Source organism: Melanaphis sacchari, unplaced genomic scaffold (genome assembly GCF_002803265.2).
Source record: "Melanaphis sacchari strain LSU unplaced genomic scaffold, SCAv2.0 Contig73_pilon_pilon, whole genome shotgun sequence".
NCBI classification, from domain to species: Eukaryota; Metazoa; Arthropoda; class Insecta; order Hemiptera; family Aphididae; genus Melanaphis; species Melanaphis sacchari.
The window spans coordinates 3,702,804-3,724,289 of NW_020271525.1; the positions used below are offsets into that span (position 1 = coordinate 3,702,804).

The 21,486-nt window shown below is 23.6% G+C and overlaps 1 protein-coding gene across 1 annotated transcript; it reads right to left on the reverse strand.

Moving 5' to 3' along the window:
• Positions 1-676: 676 nt before the first annotated feature.
• Positions 677-18,720, reverse strand: LOC112600916 (IDLSRF-like peptide). Its single transcript, XM_025348267.1, has 4 exons — positions 18,512-18,720; positions 7,271-7,402; positions 4,993-5,145; positions 677-1,218 (listed from the first exon to the last, which is right to left on the reverse strand). Exons 1-4 carry the CDS (start codon positions 18,636-18,638, stop codon positions 1,025-1,027), a joined length of 606 nt encoding a protein of 201 aa, XP_025204052.1. The 5' UTR covers positions 18,639-18,720; the 3' UTR covers positions 677-1,024.
• Between the last annotated feature and the right edge of the window lie 2,766 nt (positions 18,721-21,486).

The following is a 21,486-nucleotide window of genomic DNA, read 5'->3' on the forward strand; positions in this document are numbered from 1 at the left end:
TAATATTTGCAGTTTTTCTTTCTTCTTTGTGATATTCAGCGAATTTCGCACCAAACACATAAATATTATTTTTTTTAACGTCCACGTAAAATGTACACTTTTATTACATTATATAGCTGAAACACCCTGTGAATTATATACCAGTTATTATAAGTTATGAAACGGGAATATAAAAATGTAATTATTACTACTGCGATGTACCTTAAACAATGTAAGAATAAATATTAAAAATTTTATAATAATTAAGTTTTAAAGAAAACACTGATACCTATGATATAAACAATTTAAAAGTACAGGCGCTTTAGGCGCTGTAAAATACTTGGCATGTCGGTTATTACCAATACATCACGTATTTACGTTGGACAGATATTATGAATATATTTTTATCCGTAATTAAAATTTGGAGTCTGGCCGTAAAACGTTATTTAGAAGTTGAGATTAAAATTTAATAATAATTATTATGAAAAAAGTTGTACAATAATAAACAAGCAAATCCGGGTATAAAATTGCGTTATTAAAAAAAAAAAAAACCAAACGTAATAAACATGTATAATGGCTCATCGGGCACGCGTTGTTAAGACAAATGATATATTCAACACATATTTATAATGATATATTTTTAATGTAATACATTTTGTATAACTAGATAATATTAATAGTAATAATAATAATAATAATAATAATAATAATAATAAACGTCTGATATTAAAAAGATATGTTTAAAGTTATACATTATATGATATGTTTTGTGTTAGCTTTATGTTTGATATGTATTGTGAATCAAAACCGAATGTATACGATTAAAATAGTAAAGTATTATAGTTCGTTTTAATTGACTGAAAATAATTGTGGTAATTATGTTTGGGAATGGAATTCGTGACGATGGGAGTGGACGAAATAATAAATGGTTTTTTTTTTAAATTTTGGATGGATATTCGTACCTATAAAGGTAATTATATAAATAGGAATAGAAAATTACAGAGGATATTATAATTGTATACAAATCCGATATTTTATTAGTAAATTAATCTAGAAAACCGGTGTTGACTAGCTTTTCGAGGAAAAACTTCACATCGCCTAGTTCGGAGTCTTTGATGCCCAGGCTTTTTAACATGCCAATATCACCATTCTCGACGGCGATAAACACTGAACGTAAATGCTCTAAGTCAGATCTCATTAGATGGAGAGCAGCGCCAAAGTCTTCGATTGTTTGTGATTCTATAAACATAAAATACACATTATACATTTATGTATAAATGAAATACCACTGTTTTGTTTAGTTAATATTTTTATTTTGATTTGAAAAAAAAATTATTCAATTTATTATATATTATTTATGCTAGTTATATTATTATTCCAAAATAGTATTTATAGTTCTATCATGTAATATCTAATCTAAACTCTATCAGAATAACCTATCATGTATAGTATAATCTGGAGTATCACCCGCGAATTCCCCAGTTATAAAGGTAAAATCAGCTGGCAAAAGAACTTTGCATAATTTTGTCCAAACGATTGAAAACACAGAAAATTTACAAATAACTCATTGCTTATACCGAAAAAAAAAATTATATGATTTAGAATGAATTTACTCATATAGATTTTATATCACTTACGAGTATAATTGGCAATCAAAAGATTTACACCACATTACATTTTTCTAAACTAACACTTTAAATAATAATAGTAATAAATATTGTTAAAATAAGTTATAATATATTTATAGATAGAACGTGCCATAAAAATATTCAAAGTCATAGGTAGTTATTAATTATAATTTATAGTAATTATAATTTTATGAAAAATAAGTCGTAATAAGTTAATTTTATAAACATGTAAATTCTTGAATCTTTAGCCAACTTATTCTAAATATTTTAATAAATTTATTTTAAAATTTTTATTTTTATTATTTCAGTAATTCTATTTATTTTTTTCTATTTTAGTCCATTAACTTTAAAAACACAACTTTGACTTCTTCATTAATTAAAAATTATAGACAATGAAAACGACTTAGGTAATTTCCTAGGTTAACAAGCTTTTTATATGATACACTTTTAAATTGATTGTTAATATTTGTCTGGATCAGCACTAAATACCGTATTCAATTGTTCAATAAAAATTATCAGACATGTCAACATTTTTAATAGTAGAAAATTTACTTTCCGTCAAAAAAAAAAAAAAAAAATTGTAAGAAATTTACAAAATTTACAACTTTATATTATAAAGTAAACTGTAAAGAATTTTTTGCTTTTTTTGAAAAAAAAAACGATTGAAATGTTCAACAAAAAATGTCAAACATGATTTTTTAAGTAAATAATAAACATAAGTAATTAATAATTATATCTGACATCTATCCACCAATAAAGGTGACAGCTCTAGATATAGGTGGTATCTATGTCTTGCAATTTTGAACAGTATACGAATATTTCAAAATATTTATTGAATTTATTGTTTATTTTTAGTCTACAAGAAGATAATTTAAACTATATTGGAATTATGGGGCTAATAATTTAATTTTATAGCAATTATACCATAAAATAGTTTAAGTTATTATAATTCATTGTAATAGTTTAATCTATTCTGTTAATTGCTATCATTTAAAGTTTTGAATATTTTATTTAATAGTGATTTAATTGGTAGATATATTTCAAATTCAAGTATAAAATTAAGTCTGTTATAGACAGACCACATTTGGTTATCTCTAATGTATATCTCTAATATAGTACCTACATGGTGCATGCAATAATTGTATTTTAAAAATGTTTGTAATAGATAAAAGTAAAAAAAAAAAAAAATATATATAATTTTAGTATTGTAACAAAGTTTATACAATACACTGCAAAACTATGTATTATTTTTTGCATAAAATTATTTATTATATGTAGAGCTAGTTTGACTACTAGCGTTTAGTGAGACTAAAAAAATATTTGCGTTTCGCCTGACCAGAAATCCTTACACGTGAATGTCTAATAATTAAAAATTTTGATATTTAATTGTTTTTTAATGGTGATATGTTATAAATTATAATATATATACTTTCTACAGCTATCTAATGTGTATTTGTATATACCTATTCTGAAAACAGGTTTTTTTTATTATAATTCAGAATTTATAAACTATCAGAAAATAAAAAAAAATTATCAAATATATTTGATTCTTTTTTAAATTTTAATCGATTTAGGATGAAAGTTGGAAGCTGATAATATTTGGTCCGTAAAATTGCATTTTGTTTTGAAATTTTAATTAATGTGGCATTACAATAAATTAAAATATTATGTTTTACAGTTAACTGTTTGGTGAACTTCGTACGAAAGGACTTACTTATTCTTCAATTTTTCTAAAAATATAAAGTATTATAAAAAAAAATTCAAGAACTAAAACACGACATTCAATAATACTAGATAGAAAAAATGTTTGCTAAAAATGTCAGACTATAATACTATTTATTGGTTTGATTACTAGTGTACTTACGTAAATGTTATATTCTTAAATTCTTATTTAATATAACTGTTCAAAAATTACCATAGATTGATAAGTGATAATATCTAAGTATTGGTATGATGGGCACCTACATATTTATACTATTGAAATCGTGTAAAAACGGGGATGGAATTTCATACTAAAAACAGTTATAAACAAAACTTAGTCTATAAAAAACATTCAAAATGAATAATTAAAAAAAAATATTGGTTCTATTTCCTTATAATAGTGAGTAAATCATTAACCACTAAGAAGTTCAAATCACGAGTTGAACTGGAATAAAGTTCTCTATTATATATTATATACCTTATATAAAGTACCTACCTAATTTATGTGCTCAATGATATCATTGATAGATGTGAAGGATATTTGTTGAATTATTTTATTCTTTAAAAACCATGATCCGAAAATTCATTTTAATTTTTATATAACAGTCGATCATATCTACCTTCATAAACTTGTATTTTATACATTATTCAATGTAGCGAAGTGAAGAATTGTTCAATATATTTTATTATTTGCATAAACTTTTTCAGTTAGTAAAAGAATTATTGATTGAATCTCGACTTATGGCAGATTAATCGCAGGCAAAATAGATTATTTTATAAAAATAATTCCTCATAAATATTTCATGAAAATGTAAAAAACTGTATTGGGAGTTGTGACCTATTAAGATTGGAATACATGGATCGATTGCAGACAGACAGCGCAAATATCTTTTTTTACAATTTTTAGTTCAAAAATGAATAAATAAACATCTAACAATTTTTTTTGTTATTAGCTTATATTAAACTTGTAATGGTTTCTTATTGTATTAAAATATATAGTAATACACTAATCCGTAACCAATAGTAAATATGGCACTGGATTACGTAGATACGTTAATATGAGTAAAGCAAAAATCGTATTGCTTGGTATCAAGTATCTATTTCTATTTGTTAATTACCAATGTTTTTGATGTTATAAATAATTTCAGAATTTTAGAGTATTGATAATAAAGTTTATTTATATTAATTTAGATTCGTTACGCATAAACTGTATGTATTAGTGTTGGCAATTATTTTGATATACGGGTTTAAATTAGGCACCAAATTATTTTAATTATATTTAAAATTATTTGTATTAAATCAGTTGAGTACTAAGATTGTAAATAAAATAGTTTTATAATTAATATAAATAATAATTCGATTAGTGATAATCATCATTAAGATTTTAATAAAAAATATAAATACGAAATTACAAAAAGGAAACATATTGATCATCAGTGTTACAAAAATATCAAAGAATAAAACAATGCCACTCGAATTTCTAAGATAATATTTCTAAATATATATAATATTAAGTATAAGAATAAGCATAGTTACTATAAGTTTTAAAAATATTTCCCAGCACTAGTTAATCATAAATATAATATATATTTTTATTTATTCATAATTTAAAAATTTAATTCGACTTAATCGATATTTTATTGAACTGATTTGACTTAAGATTGTAATCTATCTTTTTACATACCAGAAAGAGTGATTGCAACTTTTTCGACGCCTCCTAATGGCTCCAATGCATCCCTTGCTTTACTGCCAAATAATTTTTCCAAGTAGTTTGGTCCATGACTAGCTAAAAGTGACTGTAAAAAACTTGCCGTTTCTTCAACCGGTGGTCGCTTAGCTGAAAATTATATAAAATCATATCATCATGATATCCAAGTAATATAAATTATCATATTTAAGTAATCAACTAAAAATTGTATTACTTTATATTATGTTTAAATAATTCTAATTTTTAAATTTGACTATGTAAAAATCCTAATGTTGAACAATAATGATTTTTTTTTATCAAATATGATAAAAAATATTAAAATTTTGTGAACTGTAAATTTATAGTTTATTTATTTTATTTTTTAGTTATACAAATTGACTATAATGTATTAATGTTTTTTGATTTATATCGTTATCAATTATTACATAATTATAATTATTGAGACTTAAAAAATATTTAATCTAAATTATGAATTCTATCAAGAAACTGCTTTGTACCAATGATTACATACTATATGACTAAGAATATTAGGTAGAGTTGCAAAATGTAATCGTTAATTATATAAAAACAAGCACTGAATTATGTAAATTTATATTTTGTCATGAAATGAAGATCATAGCCCATTTGGCCTCGTTTCTCTAATCAGCTCCCGTTTTACAAAAAGTCAATTTCCAAACGGCTCTCGTCTAAAAAGATCTAACGATCAGATAAATTCCTAAATTGCTCAGGTTTTTTAAAACACGAATTTCTTCCCACTTTATACAGACTTAGGACTGTCTCAAAAGAGGTATGGTTAAAAATGTCTTGGTGTACGTTAAGTAAATTATTAAAATTATAAAAAAAGCTTATAGTATAATATGAAATTTTAAATTTTTAACTTTAAAAAATATAAATTATGTAAAAAATGTTTGTATAAATAAAAATATTAAAAAAATCATATATCGGGTAAATTTGTTGGGCAAAATTTTTTTATATAGTCTATGCGTGCTATTTTATTTGATGAAAACTAGTAAATGATTTTTTTAACGACCACTTGTTTTTTTCTTTCGATCAGATAGGCGTGCATATGTCTAAAAATTATTTAACGTTTGCAATCATACAATTATACCTGTTTGTACACTTTTTTCGACGAGAGCCATTTGGAAATAAGCAAACAATAGATGGGAGACGTTTGGGATTCGACGGAAATGAATATAGTTAAATAAGTATTAAATAACTTTAAAAGTAATTCTAAAAGTATGTAATTTAACAGTATGATTTTTAAGACATTGTTAATCATTTTTGGAACTTGGAGGTTTCACATTATTAATTTATTATTTTTAAAAAAATTATGCCTATTAAATTTTATCGCTTTATCAGTAATATTTCTATAGATACTAAGTTCTCTTAAATACCTATGCATTAATTTCCCATAATATTAACTAATTTATGTTAATACTTGCTAAGTCATGCACACTTAAATGAAATATATTTAAGTATAATTTATAATTTATAATCTAATAAACTTTTTGAACTTTATAGTTATAGAGAAAATCTTTCGATAATTGTGATTTATAAGAAAAATAGTTTTTCTTATATAGTCCAGATTTCTGAATTTAAAATTAAGTTTATTCAAAATGGAATTTAGAATTATTTATTAAGGTAACAAATAACAATATAAAGTAGTAAATTAAGCATACATAATTACAGTTGGGTAATTCAAATTAATTAGTGGACGTTTCAGTAAATTAGTTGATATTGACCATTATATACATGCACGTATTTCATAGTCTTTATTGACTTCATTAAAATAGAAAGTTAATTATGCTTAAATTAATCAAAAAATAAAACCAATTGCAAGTTAATGTGTAATTAGTGTATTAAAGTTTATATTAAAACAAGTTTAAAATGGAATTTAAGTGTATTTTTGTATCATAAACTATTTTGTCATATTAATACTTGCAGTAATTATCAAGCATGTTACAGGAGATTATATAATTAAGTAAATTTCTATTCATTAAAAGATTAAGAAACTTTGTAGTTATTGTTTATTATTTTTTGAAATACGTTAGTATATAATAATAATAATCAGGTATTATTTATGTTTCAACAATTATTACATATGTACTTAAAAATAATTTAATATATTAAACGATAAAAGAAAATGTAAATAGAGGATCAATGACCAAATTTTTTTATTGTGCTTCAAAATAAAATTTGAATACTAGAATTTAGATTTTAAAATATACATTAGATAAATATACAGCAATTATACCCGCAGTGCAGAGTCTGGCATCTTCATCATAACCATCTGGACAATCGGGTGCTCCGTCACATAAATATTGAATAGAAATACAAGCGCCGTTTCCAGGACATTTGAATGGTTCATATGGGTGGCATGGTTCTCCTAAAATGAATTTGAACGTTTGTTATTAATAAAACTTTGTATGATATTATGTAACCAATAATTTTGAATTTATTTTTTAACTGTTTGAAATAATAAGTATAGTACCTATGTCTTATGTACTTAGTAAAAATTATATTCTTATTAAGTGATTTCTATCAATTAGTTTTTATGTGTATATTATGAATTAATTATCTTTATTCATCAAAGTTTAAAATGATAATTTTTTTCTTCTTTCTAAAGTCTACCTGCATATTGTCTCTTGAAAAAATGATGTTCATATGAAACGCATTACACATAGAAATTAATGTAAATTTCATGAAAAACAATTTAATTTATTTTCTAAGTAGATACTCGTATTTTTATAAAGGTTGAAATTTTTTCACTTAATATATTTGGCTCACAAAAATATATTTTTTTGATATTGGTTATATACCTATTTATATGTGGTACTAATTTTTTGCTACTTATTGTGTATTAGACATAATATTATAATATGTAAAATATATTCGCTTATACTTCGGATATCGCCACCGACCACTATACAAAAATAGTTGCAGTTTATCTTAGAGACAATTTTAAATTTAAAAACTCACATCCGTCACTTGCTGTCATTGGTTTTATTGATTGCTTACCTAAGGTTCGATTTCTTATTTTTAAACTACAATATAATGATGTGTACAAGTTACTCCTATGTGCAGCATTGTCCTAATATTACCTTGTCTAACAATATGTCAAATCAAAATTAACATTTTGCTTGAACCCGTTAATAGCTCACACCATATTTTAAACCAATGAATACCACAATGATTGCGTAAGGTTATTTAAAATTGTTACCTGTTATTGGTATAACAACATTATTTTGTAAATTCCATTATTGTACTTAATCATTTATTATTATGATGTATAGTTTGTTGGTCCGTTATGAGGTTTCATATATAGAGGTTTTCGCACACCAATTTTTAGCGTAAAATTCTTGAATACCTAATTAAAAAGTTTTTCGTTCGAAACCATATGGAATAAAGCAATACTCAATAAAACTTTTGAAGTGACACGTTATTTAGAATTTATCCCGACTAGACTTAATAATTTATAAAAATACATATTTTTTCACCTTGTTAGAGACAAGAATATCTTTTAGTATTTTATAATCATACTGTTGGAGTTATAAATATTTAAGCGTGACCAATACCGCTATCATATTAAATATTAACTACAAACCACAACTCGATGTGAATGATGTGATACATCCTATTTTGTATAAATTATTAATTTGATATTTTAGAAAATACTAGAGAACTGTCTGCTTTGGAAAAAATAAAACGCCCTTTAAACTAATTGTTTTAACACAGATCTTATACAAAGCAGTTATGATAATTGGCATTCCAATTGGAAGGTGGAAGGTGTAGGGTTGGGTGCACATATTATTTAGTATCATATTCGTAATTTTAATTTTGCAATAATAACGTCTACCGTTTTAAAAGTATGATATTATGTTGTAATTTAATAACGGGTATTAACTAGAAACGAGGTATTCAACGAAGGTGTTGGTGGTGGCTTTTGTATTAATTAGTCACCATAACTACAAAATTAAACTCGAGTGTCGCTGACCTATAGCCAAAAATAAACGAATACAGTGCAAACATTGAAACAGAGGGGGTATAGATTCTATTATGAACTTGGGTAATACTGGTTTGCCACATTCCTCAATGCTTGTTATGAATAATTAATAGTTGTTGAGATTCTAGACTGCTTTTACAAACCATTTTATGGAGAGGTAGGTACACCTAATTAATTTAATCGACAAATTAATAAATTATTATACAATAGAAATTTAGTATTTTCGTGTATAATATCCACTATGGTACATCCGGTCATATTAAAATAGTAGCTCTGTATTTACATTAAAATTGATTATTGTGTAGTTTAAAGTTTAGGAGATTTAATAAAATACATTTTAAACTCTTAAAGCAAGCTAAATTATGATAAATTAAATTTCTGTTGACAGTTTTTATATATTTGTTCTCGTAACCATGTCAAAATATTTTGATCAGTTTTCAACAGCATAGACTATAAATTATCGGTATTTTATAACCTAAATCACGTTTCTGTGCAAATAAGAATAACTATTAAAATTTTTTATGAATTTTTATATTATGGTTGTAAAACTATTAAATTAATATGCGTAATACTGAACTTTTGACTATTTAAAAACTGTAAACTAAGTAAATGATTTAAATCCTCTGTATTAATTATAAAAATGTAAATAATATTTTTAGATAATTATAATTTACTAAATTATTTATTTGAATTTTAATATTTTAATTATTTTAGTTATTATTGGTTATATATTTAATAATCTTTTAATCAATGATTGTTAAAATGTCAAATAAACAGTTTGTTCATAATTTGATAAAATATTATATTTAATAAAAAAATACAATTTCAAAAATTTCAATAACTTAACTTAAAGGTAGTTGAATTTTTGAATCAGGATCACAGAAATATTTTAAAAATAATAATTTATTTTCCGTTACTAAAGATAATAACACGTATTATTTATGATCAAATAAGACATTATATTTTTCTAATAATTTAGTATCATATATAATATATATACATGGTGTATATCACTATATTATTGTATAATTAAAACAAAGAAAATATTAGTTCATTATTAAATTTTTGTAAATCATGTTATTTATAGATCTAGTTTACGGTTATACCTATAAATTTATTAAATAAACAATATACATACATATTTATTACTTGTATACCAATACTTTAATACCGTAGCTTTATAAGGTATAATATAAAGTATGGAGCCAAAATCTCCCATCTTCCTAGTATAATAAAGATTTAAGTCCTTTGGTATTGTTGTATTTAATCTTGTTAACAAATACTCAGTAATATTAAATGTAAATACATAAATATTATTAAAAATATTATCTATATAGCAATACAAATAAAATCGTTCATTAAATAAAAAAAAAATATACTTATGTTTTAAAAAATAAATTCATGTAATTAAATTAGATTTTTAATTTTTAGTATGTTGTATTTATATTATACGTATCGTCTATCGTGTATAAAAAAAATAAGTAATTTTTTTAATTTTATGTTTAGATTGTATAACCATGTTGAATTTATTTCATCAAAAGTTTAAGTACCTACATAGTGCATAATTTTACATTTATGTAATATAGTATTATTAAAAACATAATAATTAAAGGTTCAATGTTAATATAAATACATTTTATTTCTTTATAGTAGTACTAAAACTTATTTCAACAAAATATTTTATTATTTAAGCTTATACGAGTAGTGGTTTTGATAAAAGCTTTTCGACTGGCCATTTAAATTAAAATTAAAATATAAGTGTAAAAAATAGTTTGATAATTGTTTTTTGTTCAAACGTTTAAATATACAAAATTGCGATACCTTTACAATAGTTAGCATAATCATTAACAGTACTTACTTAAATATTATTTTTAGTAAAAGTTTAAACATATCAACATTTTTATTATTAAAATGGGTTTATTCATATCGAGTGTTATTTAAAGTATAATTGAACATTTGATGTAAATATTTTAACACTTGTTAGGTATTTAATATCAATTATTATTTGTACAAAATTATTTTTAAATATATTTTAAATATGTAAAATTTAAATATAAAATAACATATATTTATTTATGAATTTATTTAACATTTATTAATAACGCATTAATACTACATGTAAAAGAATCTTAAATTATATTCAATGATCAGATATTTATGTCATTTTATTACTTTGTTAATTAAATAATGTATTTTAATATTAAATTAACAAAAATTAAAAATAACTTTAAAACTATATTATTGTAAATACATGTATTATTCTAATTTTTGACAAACACCATATAAGAGTTATATACCTGCTAAAACTTACATTCAAATGAAAATTACAATTTAAAGCTCAGACACAGTTTATAACTAAACTTTTACCATAATAATGTGTATGTGCTCATGTCAATATGTAAACACATTTTACTACAAAGTTATTTTATAAATTCATTTCACTTAAATTGTTAAATATTATTTTTTTTTATTATTAAAGAAATTAAATAAAAAAGAAAAAGAAAATAAATAATTAAGTGAATTGAATTTGACAAACATTATTATATTGTGAGTTATGTTAATTAAATAATATTCAGTCCATCAGAATAGTTGTATATCATATTAAGTATTAGAAGTACTTTTCATTTATGACCTTTTCCACCCTATCTAATAGTGCTGTAAAAAAAAACTGTTTTGTTATTGAAATCAATATATTATACGTCACCATATTTTGTTATAATATAATAAATACGTATTCTGTTTCTGTAATTTTTGAGCTGACAATAGTGACGTGCCAATTATTATAGTAAATTTATTATAAACTACCCAAAATATAGTTAAAATATTTATTTATTTAAGATAATATTTAATAGAAATTATATTTTTAGGAAGTTTAAAGAAACAAAAATTATTTTAAAATAAAAACAAAAATTAATATTTTTGATATTATACTACCATATATCATATATTAAAATAGTTGAGCAATACGAACTTTTGTTAATTTGAAATTAAAAATAAATCTTAAGTAACAATTTTAATTCTCATATCATATTTTATGATCTGAAGTATAATATTGTTATTATTCTGCAATTTTAAAAAAAATCGTTCAGTATGATCAAATAAATAATAACCTTCATAAATAATAATTAAAAATACCAAACACATTTATTAAAATCTTTAACAAAAACGACTGCATTGCATGAAATGTAATTGAAGTAAAATTAGTTTGAACTCTAAATTACTATTTTTTCGGTAAGAATTAATATTTTGGTTTATAAATTCAATTATAATATGATGAAGGAGCAAACAAATGGGTTTTTAATTTTTTTTATTTTCCATCGTCGAAGTAAATAATAATCATAGAAATGAGATACACATTTGAACTATTTGAATTTTGTTTTTATTTTATTAAATCCAATTTAAGTTTGTTTTCGTTGAAAAAGGTTTCGTGGATGTCATAGATGGTTGTTTTTTGATATCGGTGTCAAATTTCTATCAAACAGTTGGTAATAATAACAATATTAATAAAAAAATAATAAATAAAAAGTATATTTGTAATACTAAGATCCTGTGCGCGTACATGCTATGACGCACGTATATGTCATATTTTCTTTTAATCTAAAACGTGAAATCATCAGAGGAATATGAATTCCCAGTTGTCATCATGATGATAATATACTTTTCGGGTGTCTATACGTATATTGACGCGAACCGGTATAGTAAACATACAGTGAGTATACACAAAAATAATAATGAAAATATGTTTTATTTGTTTTACTTAAACAAAACATATTTATTTATCTACACAATTATGGTATGTTCAAAATTCCGGGGACACTCGCATTTGACGCATACAAGCGCTTCTTGATTTTCATCCATGTGTTTTTGTATCCCGCAGCAATAGTTTTCAATGCAAGTAGCTATAGCCAATATCACTGTTTAACGTATTCACCCGAAAAACCTTTTTCCATTTTATGTTTATTTATGATATTATTATGGTATAATACAACAGTAGTTGGTGTAGTGTCTTTACTTCGCTGCCGACCATACGCAAAATATACTAGCGAACAATGCAACCACCACCGGAGCGTATAATATTATATATATATAAAGTAGCTTTTATTCGCACCACATGTTACGTGTATAAGAGACAACTAAACATTATGATAATTTGACTATATTATCATGACGACAGATAAGACTGTAATATTGCCAGTGCGTATACATTATTTGCATGTGTATGTGTGTTAACATGTTCATATGTACGTGTGTGAGAGTAAGAAAAGCAGAAAGAGAAAGAGAGAGAGAAAATAAATAAATAACTATTAAATCATCATAAACATTTGTTACTGTTGCTATCTGTGAGTAGAACAGAACACGGTTGTTTATGCCATTCAAAAATCATCTTTGTGCCTGCATATAGTGTATACCTACCGGCTATACCATAAGCAAAATTCATATACAAATTATATATTGCAATATGTGCTAATTAAATATTTTGTTGGACAGTATAAAATTGGCGTAGAAAATGTATTTTAATTATACATGAACATTTTTTTTTTTTACCAGAGATTCAATGTTGTAATTATTATTGAAATCAGCACTCGTGTATAATACAATTACTAGGTTTGAGTTAACAACTACAAGCTTAATAAAAATGGATAAATAAATTAAAAACACAACGTCAATATAGCATATATATATATATATAAATATATATATATATATATCATATACGATCTAGTAAGTATGCGCTAACTCCCATTTTAATCCTTCTATAACACATTTGTTCAAATTCTGATTTGTATAATTTTTTAGTATTCAATTACGAGTAATAGTGTTATATTTAAAAAAAATGGATTTTGTTTAATATTATTAATCTATTTAAAGCACTGGATAAGCTGATACAAATTCCATTTAATTTTTTTAAATAATATTATTATTATCTACTTTAAATATTTGAGTAAAGAATATTTTATTAGCTATATAATTGAATACCTGTAAATAAATCGAACTTTATATTAAATATGTAGTTTAAATTCAAAATTCAAAAACAAAAATGAACATTTTTATCTTTTATTATAATTCACGTTATGTCATTCCCTTTACATGTATGTTTAAAATTCTTTTTATTATTTTTAAATATTTATATAAATAACTTGAAAAGCATAAATTTATTAATTATTCTTATATAAGACACATTATAAAAGAATCTATTATGCAAAAAAACACTTAATAGTATTTCATAATTATAATTTTTGGGATAAAATAATCATAATAATTTTTAATTTTCAAGTAAAAATAGTGCTGAGAAATATTTTTTACGATGAAAGAAAAAATGTTTTTGTTAAAATCAAACAAAGAGCATAAAATCCTTCAGATCTCACGGGAACACCTAAAGGTTTTTTATGAATACTATTTGTAAGTAATAAATAATTATTATTCATAAAAGATCATTTTCACTAGTTATGAAATGTATACTAAAATAAAAAGTTTAATTTCAAGTTGTAAAAAAAAAAAAAAAAAATTAAATGTTAATGAATTATAAAGGTTAGTCTAGTAAGTAATAATATTTAATATATTAGTTATCAAGTAATTTTTATTTTGTTTTTTTCTACAATAATACATATTTTATAGGATCGTTTAATATTTTTAGCTAAGGATGTATACTTTTTTTACGGTAAATAATTTCATTTGTATCAATATAATAAATTACAATAAATATACATTTAAAATTCAGTTAATTTGTAATATGTTTATTTACAAGTCTATGTTTTGACTAAATTATAATATTAAAGTTAAATATTATAGTAGATAATATAAACAAAATAAGTTATTTTTTTTTACATAATTAATATATAAAGTTTATTTACTGAAAGTGACATAATTATTATTTTTAATAATTTTAAGCTATGGTTAATACTATATTATAAATTTAACAAGTTTATTGATAGAAAAACTTATGTTTCCTGTATAAAATTATAATGAAAAACTTTTTGTCACATGTTTCATTAGCTTAAATTGTAAATTAAGGTTAATTTAGTTTATCAGTTTCCAAACTTTTTAAATTTGTTGGTTTTTGAAGGTTAATAACTCTACTAAAATTAACTTTTAAGTGTCTAAACTGTACTAACCAAAATATATAAATAATTATGTTTATCTTTCCAATATTTTCCATTTGGACGTGTTTAAACATTTCGATTTTGATCTTTAACCTAATTCCACATATACCTAGTCTAGTTGTTTTTGGACAATCATAAGACCTTGAACTTTAAATTAAAATTAATTAAAAGATGTTAAAAATAATTTCGAAAATGTTAAACTATATACTATCAATTAATATGAAGTAAAATTATTTTTATTTGTTTTATTTTAGTATATTTGAATTAATTCTATTATAAATTAATAATACAAGTATTTAATGAGACGTTGTATTTTACTATTCAATAAATGATGTACGCAGTATACATATAATATACCTACTTGAAAGTATTATTTATTTTTATAGTTTGTACCAAAATTGTGTGCAAATTGTTATTGTGATGTATTGTCGAGAACACTTACTGACTGAAACTAAGTGGTACTTGCAGAATAATGAATAAGGCAAAACATCGTTTTACTCCAAACAAAGATTTACTTATAAGTTTAAATTAAAATAAATGTAATATTTTTTAATAGATCATTACACAAGACACAACCGTAAGGTTATTTGAACATACTTTTAATTGTATATTATTTTACATTATTAAGAAAAAATGAGTAATAAAAACTATGGAAAAATTATTCTATAAAGAATAAATTGTATTACACCCAAAGAAAATTTTCTTTTAATTGTATTTTATAAATAATGCAATCATTAACATGATCATTATCATTAAATAATTCAAATTAATTAGTATTAGACCCTTCTTTTTCCAAGAGAATCGTAAAAATAAATTCTAGTCTTATTGTTACACTATTATTATTTCTGATGTAATTATATAATTTAAAGTTATAATATGTGCGTGATCCATCAAACAAAACTGGGTTGCGCTAAATAGGTTAGAAAACATTAGTTTACACAACTTAAGTTAGGGTATATAAATTAAGTTCTTATTAAAAAAGAATACCAACAAATTTATTTAGACGTGATTACGTGTTTTGGTCAATTAATGACTTTTACTAAATGCTATATTAAGTTTATTTTATTTATATATTCACCATAAAAATTTTAAGTAAATAACTGTATTTATAAATTATTTTTAAATTATTATTGGTTTTGTTAAAAAAATATTTTGGTTAAGCTGAATTAAAAAAAAATACTGATGTATGATAGAATATAAAAATGAATTAATCGATTGCGTGTGAATTCCTACGGGTCATGTAACAAGTATGTTAACCACACCTATTTTTAAATGTAATTTATACAGCATATTTTTTTTAGAATTAACTAAGAAACTTGTATAAATATTAAAATAAATAAAAACGTAGATTTGTGACATTTTAAATGAAGTTATAAGATTTAATAGAATATTGTGATACTTTGTAAAATAATGTTAGGTTAGTTAAGATAAATTTATCTAATCTAAAAAGTTTTGTAAAAATATTATATTATAATTATTTTTTATTTCTTAGTTATAATTCAAAACAAGTATCTTAATAATGAATTCATACATAATGAAACTTATATTCGATAGTCTCAGAATAAACCTATATATTGTTATTGATTGAATTTACCTACTTAAATAAAAGTAAAATGAAGCGTACCTATATACAAATTTAATATAATTGGAATTATATATTAATTTTTATTGGTATTTGTTAAAGTGAGTGGTTATAATATTAAATGTAGTATTTCTATAAGTTTTCCATGCAATATCATGGGAAGTTTTATATGTTTTTTATTATATTCACACACCAGACCTTAAGGACTATTCAATACCTAAGTAAACACATTAATTTTTGTGCGAAATATTAAGTATATCAGTATATTGTGTTGTTTATTATTCATGGTTGGTACTTGTCTTTAAATTAAAAACTAACCATTAGTTTATTATTCATCGTATCTGTCAACAGAATGTTTATGACGTACACGAATATGAGTAAGACGATTAGAATCATTGTTGTTTGTAATCCTACACACCGGTGTAGTGAAATTGCATATTCAACACCCCGTCAATGGTATCATTGTTAAAATTGAGTGTAAAAGTGACTTCCTTAACAGTTATATAATATCCAAGAGTTTTAAATCATGTTTTTATCAAGAGTCTTATTAACTGAAAAATTAACATGCATACATTTTTTATAATTAAGTTGAAAATAATTAAAACAATTAAAACTTCGTAACTATTGATACTGATTATCAGTAAAACTACTACTCACAACAAATTAAATAAAATTATATTAACTCAAAATTAATGCGTATTATAAAATATATGATACTAAAAAATAATAGATTTATATTTATACAAAATAATTTTAGAAATAATACTATTACATTAATTTACGTATACATTTCTAAATTAAATAATAACAATAAAAATAATTTTGTTTTAAATGAATTATTATTTATATTTAAACAAAAAATTTGACTGATCTAATGATATTATAATATAGTTTTTTCATATTAATTTAAAAATAGCAATAAAAAAAATTATTTATTAATGGTGATGTCTTGAGCTAACTACACATTATATTCATGATTTTCCAATATCCCATACAGAAACCAAACAATACAACACTCAATTTTTCCTTACAATTATACTTTTTCTTTTTTTTCTACATACTTATATAACCTATTTTATAAAAAAAAAAAAAATGAACAGTTAAATAAAATCAAGGTTCACTAGATTTTTTAATTTAACTATAGATAAAAAAAAGAAGCTATTTGAAATTTATTTGGAATTCCTCGTGTTCAAAACTTTTTAAACTTAATTACAGTAACGTGAAGTGTTTAAAAAATATTTTTGTGCATTTAGATTACCAATTTTATAATAAATCTAATATTTTAAAATTAAAACATACGATATTATAACTAAACTTTAAAATTAAAAATCTAAATATTTATAGTATATTGTAAAGTTTTGTGCAGTATCGTAAATAGTATAATTTTGTACTCTATTTTAAATTCAGATTTAAGTATCATAAACTATATTTTATTGGTGAATTAAATAACCATAATGTATAATCATTTAAACACATTTTTGCATAACTTTTGATTTTTCGTGTTTACAATATTATTACAGTATTATATATAGCAGAATGATGAGTTCTATGGCCAGTTCTTGGATTAAATTATTACGATAATTTTATATTGTATGTAATTATGTGATATTCATAAGTCGATGAAAGCTTATCTGACTGAAGTGGTCGGAGATAAATGGAAAACAGAATAATAGGTAATTATTATGCATATTATACAGACGTGTGACAAACCCCCCAGGGACGTATACCCACAAATATATTTGTCATATCAGCCATGACGAGCGTTTATTATTTTAATATTATAGTAAAAAGAAGAAAATTGTTACGTACCTATGTTCCTTTTCGCGTGTATGTGCCCATACAGTTTGTTGAGATCGAGTGCGGAAACGATAAAGCTGCCACCACAGCAGCACAAGATCATCGCGGCGATCAAGATGAATTGCTGCTGCCTCGCCATGATATCGTCTGTTGGCTCGGACGGTGTGACACTGAGTGTGTATGCTTGCGTGTGAGCGTCGTGTCGGTCGCGAGTTTCCCGTGACGGCGACGGCCAACACCCAAGCAATGATAGGGCGCCGGCGCCGGGCACCGCAAACAGTCGACGTATATTTAGTCGTCACCGCCTCCTGTTCCTGTTCCTCCTCGTCCTGCTTCTACACGTCCTGCTTCTACTCCTTCTCGTCCTACTCTTTCCATCGTCCTTTTTCTCCTCTACTCATTCACCAATTTCTCTTTTCTCTATTCCTGTAAAGTTCTATATATCTAGCCACCACTGCCGTTACCGCCCGTCATAGTTTTTAGTGTGTTGTAGTCCATACGGTAACAGGTAGGCAGCGCCGTTATAGTTGTTGCACAACTATATAGCCCGAGCAGCTCCACGCTGGAGGGGTTTTGGCGTCAACAGCGGCACAGCCAGACCCATGAAAGTGGTCGGATGGTGGTGGCATGGTGGTAGGAGGGCCGGAGTGATTGAGGTAGACGATGGAGAAGAGGGTAAGAGTTTGCGAGTAGTACGCGGATTATCGGACATTTTCCCTGTCCACCGCCCACCATAATGTAATGAAGAAACGCCGCTACCATGTCGGTTAACCTACGCGTTTTGCTATGAAACAAAAACTAAAATAAATTTATTTTCACGCTCGCCACGACATATTTGATATTATCATTGGTTCCCTGAGGTTTTATTTATTATAAATCATGCCATCCCACACGTCACCAAGTTAAATTATTTTCTGTATAAACGAATGTATATGCGGATTATGTACACCCGATATTGCATACTACAATATATATAAATGTAAACTACATGTCTGTACTGGAGCATAAATTGTGAAGAAGTACCATTAAAAACATGGTATAGATCCAAATCTATATGATAAAGTTTTTGTTTTTACCGTCAAGTTCCGAACTATTCACGTACAATGTATAAACCAAACGTGTATACAAGTAGATATATTGTATCAAATTTGTTTTATCTAGTCCTACTGTTTACACTAGCCCCCATACGTTTATTGTTATAGTTGGCGCGCATAACGCAATTTCATTATATAATATTCATGTTGTTCATAATATTTTTAAAACGATTTAAATATTGAAAGACGGTGTTAAAATAATAACAACAGCAACATAAAAGCGACCAACTGTTGGAGGCGCCAGGCTTCACCACTCACTACCGTTATTACTTCTATAACTACCACTCAAGTGTGTATTATTATAGTATTGTACTATAAAATGTAACTTATCTAAACATGAAATAAATAAAATCGCGTGTTTAGAAAAAAAAATCAAAAAAGTCAATAAAATACTATATAAATATTAAATTGTATACGTACCTATTTTTATGTAAACATAAATACATTCATTATTTTATAATGGTTACTCACAATTCATAAAAATGTATTTATTTCATTATAAATGCATACTACATTATACCATGTATGTAAGGATTGAGTAGCTTGTGTACAAATATTATTGCAGTTTTTAAATTAAAGGTAGTTTAAAATATTTGTTTTTAAACTGTGAACAATTGAATATGTTCATTATTTTTTTATATGAATATGCATTCGTTTTTTATAGTAAAATAATTACATTTCTGAAGCATAAACTTATTTATTGACCATTGTATTTTTTGAACATGCATTTAAAATGGTAGAGTTCGATAAGTTTTTTGTTTCGATCTAATTCTGTTAGAATATATTACATTTAAAAATAAAATAATATCTAATATACAATATTATCATGACTATATAAAAATATTATTTTCTAAATTTTGTTTATTTATAGTATTTTAATTAGTACTGTAGTTTGAGTGGTTCTTTCTCATTAAAAACGTTTTAGAGTGGAATTTTAATGTCAAATGTTTTAAAAAAAATTTATTTTTAAGTTATAAAATCGTCTAATATAATTTTTATAATTTATTTATAAGAAAAAAAATTTTAAGCATACTTAAGTGTGACAAGATTTTATTTTAAAAATCTTAAGCTGTTAAATATTTAATTTATTTTGCGAAAAATGTATTAAATTTATTTTTTAGATTAATTTTAAATAATAATTTCATATGGATAAAATAAATAAATATTATTAATAAAATTCTATATTTAATTAATGAATATTTTTAAATCAAATCAAAGAAACTATAATAACTATTATTCTATTAGGTACTAATCAGAAAAAAAAAAAAAAAACGTATGAAACACTTAATAAATATTTATTAATACGTTCCACGTTCCATATAAAAAATACATTTTTTTTGCTATGTAATTATTTCACGCATAAATGAACTACTAAGACTAGAATTTTATACTTAAGTGGTGTATTGATGCGCCAAATATTGTATACACACTAAAGAAATTATAAGATAATATATTTATTTGAGTTCTAATGGACTGATAACGATTATTTAAAAGTCTTTCAGTAATAATAACAAATGGTTTAGCAAACTAAAGTTATAATTAGCTTAAAAATAAAAACTACATTAGTTTAAGAGTATACTTAATTCTTAAATCATTCAGATATATACCTATAATTACTAACAATATACTCAATTAAAATATTTTATTTATATTTTAAATAATATATGACGTGTGTTAAAATACTTAAATAGAATATAATAATACATTTTAATAACACTATACATCATTAGAAAACAGTAGACTATTTCAAAATAGGATTTTAATAATTAATCAATCACTAATAATGTAGCTAAAATTTGAATCATATAAGAATCATTACTTTTTATATTAATAGTGTTTTAATTTTTAATCAAGTATCTTTACTATACAGTTCATATTAAAACCAATTTGATA

Bases quoted from the DNA above. Each gene is read 5' to 3' on its own strand.
- LOC112600916 (XM_025348267.1), bottom strand. From the start codon at position 18,638: ATGGCGAGGCAGCAGCAATTCATCTTGATCGCCGCGATGATCTTGTGC. The intron at 5,146-7,270 runs GTATAATTGCTG...TATAATTTTCAG, and splicing joins TGCCAGACTCTGCACTGCGG to CTAAGCGACCACCGGTTGAA. The intron at 1,219-4,992 runs GTATGTAAAAAG...TTATGTTTATAG, and splicing joins AGTTGCAATCACTCTTTCTG to AATCACAAACAATCGAAGAC.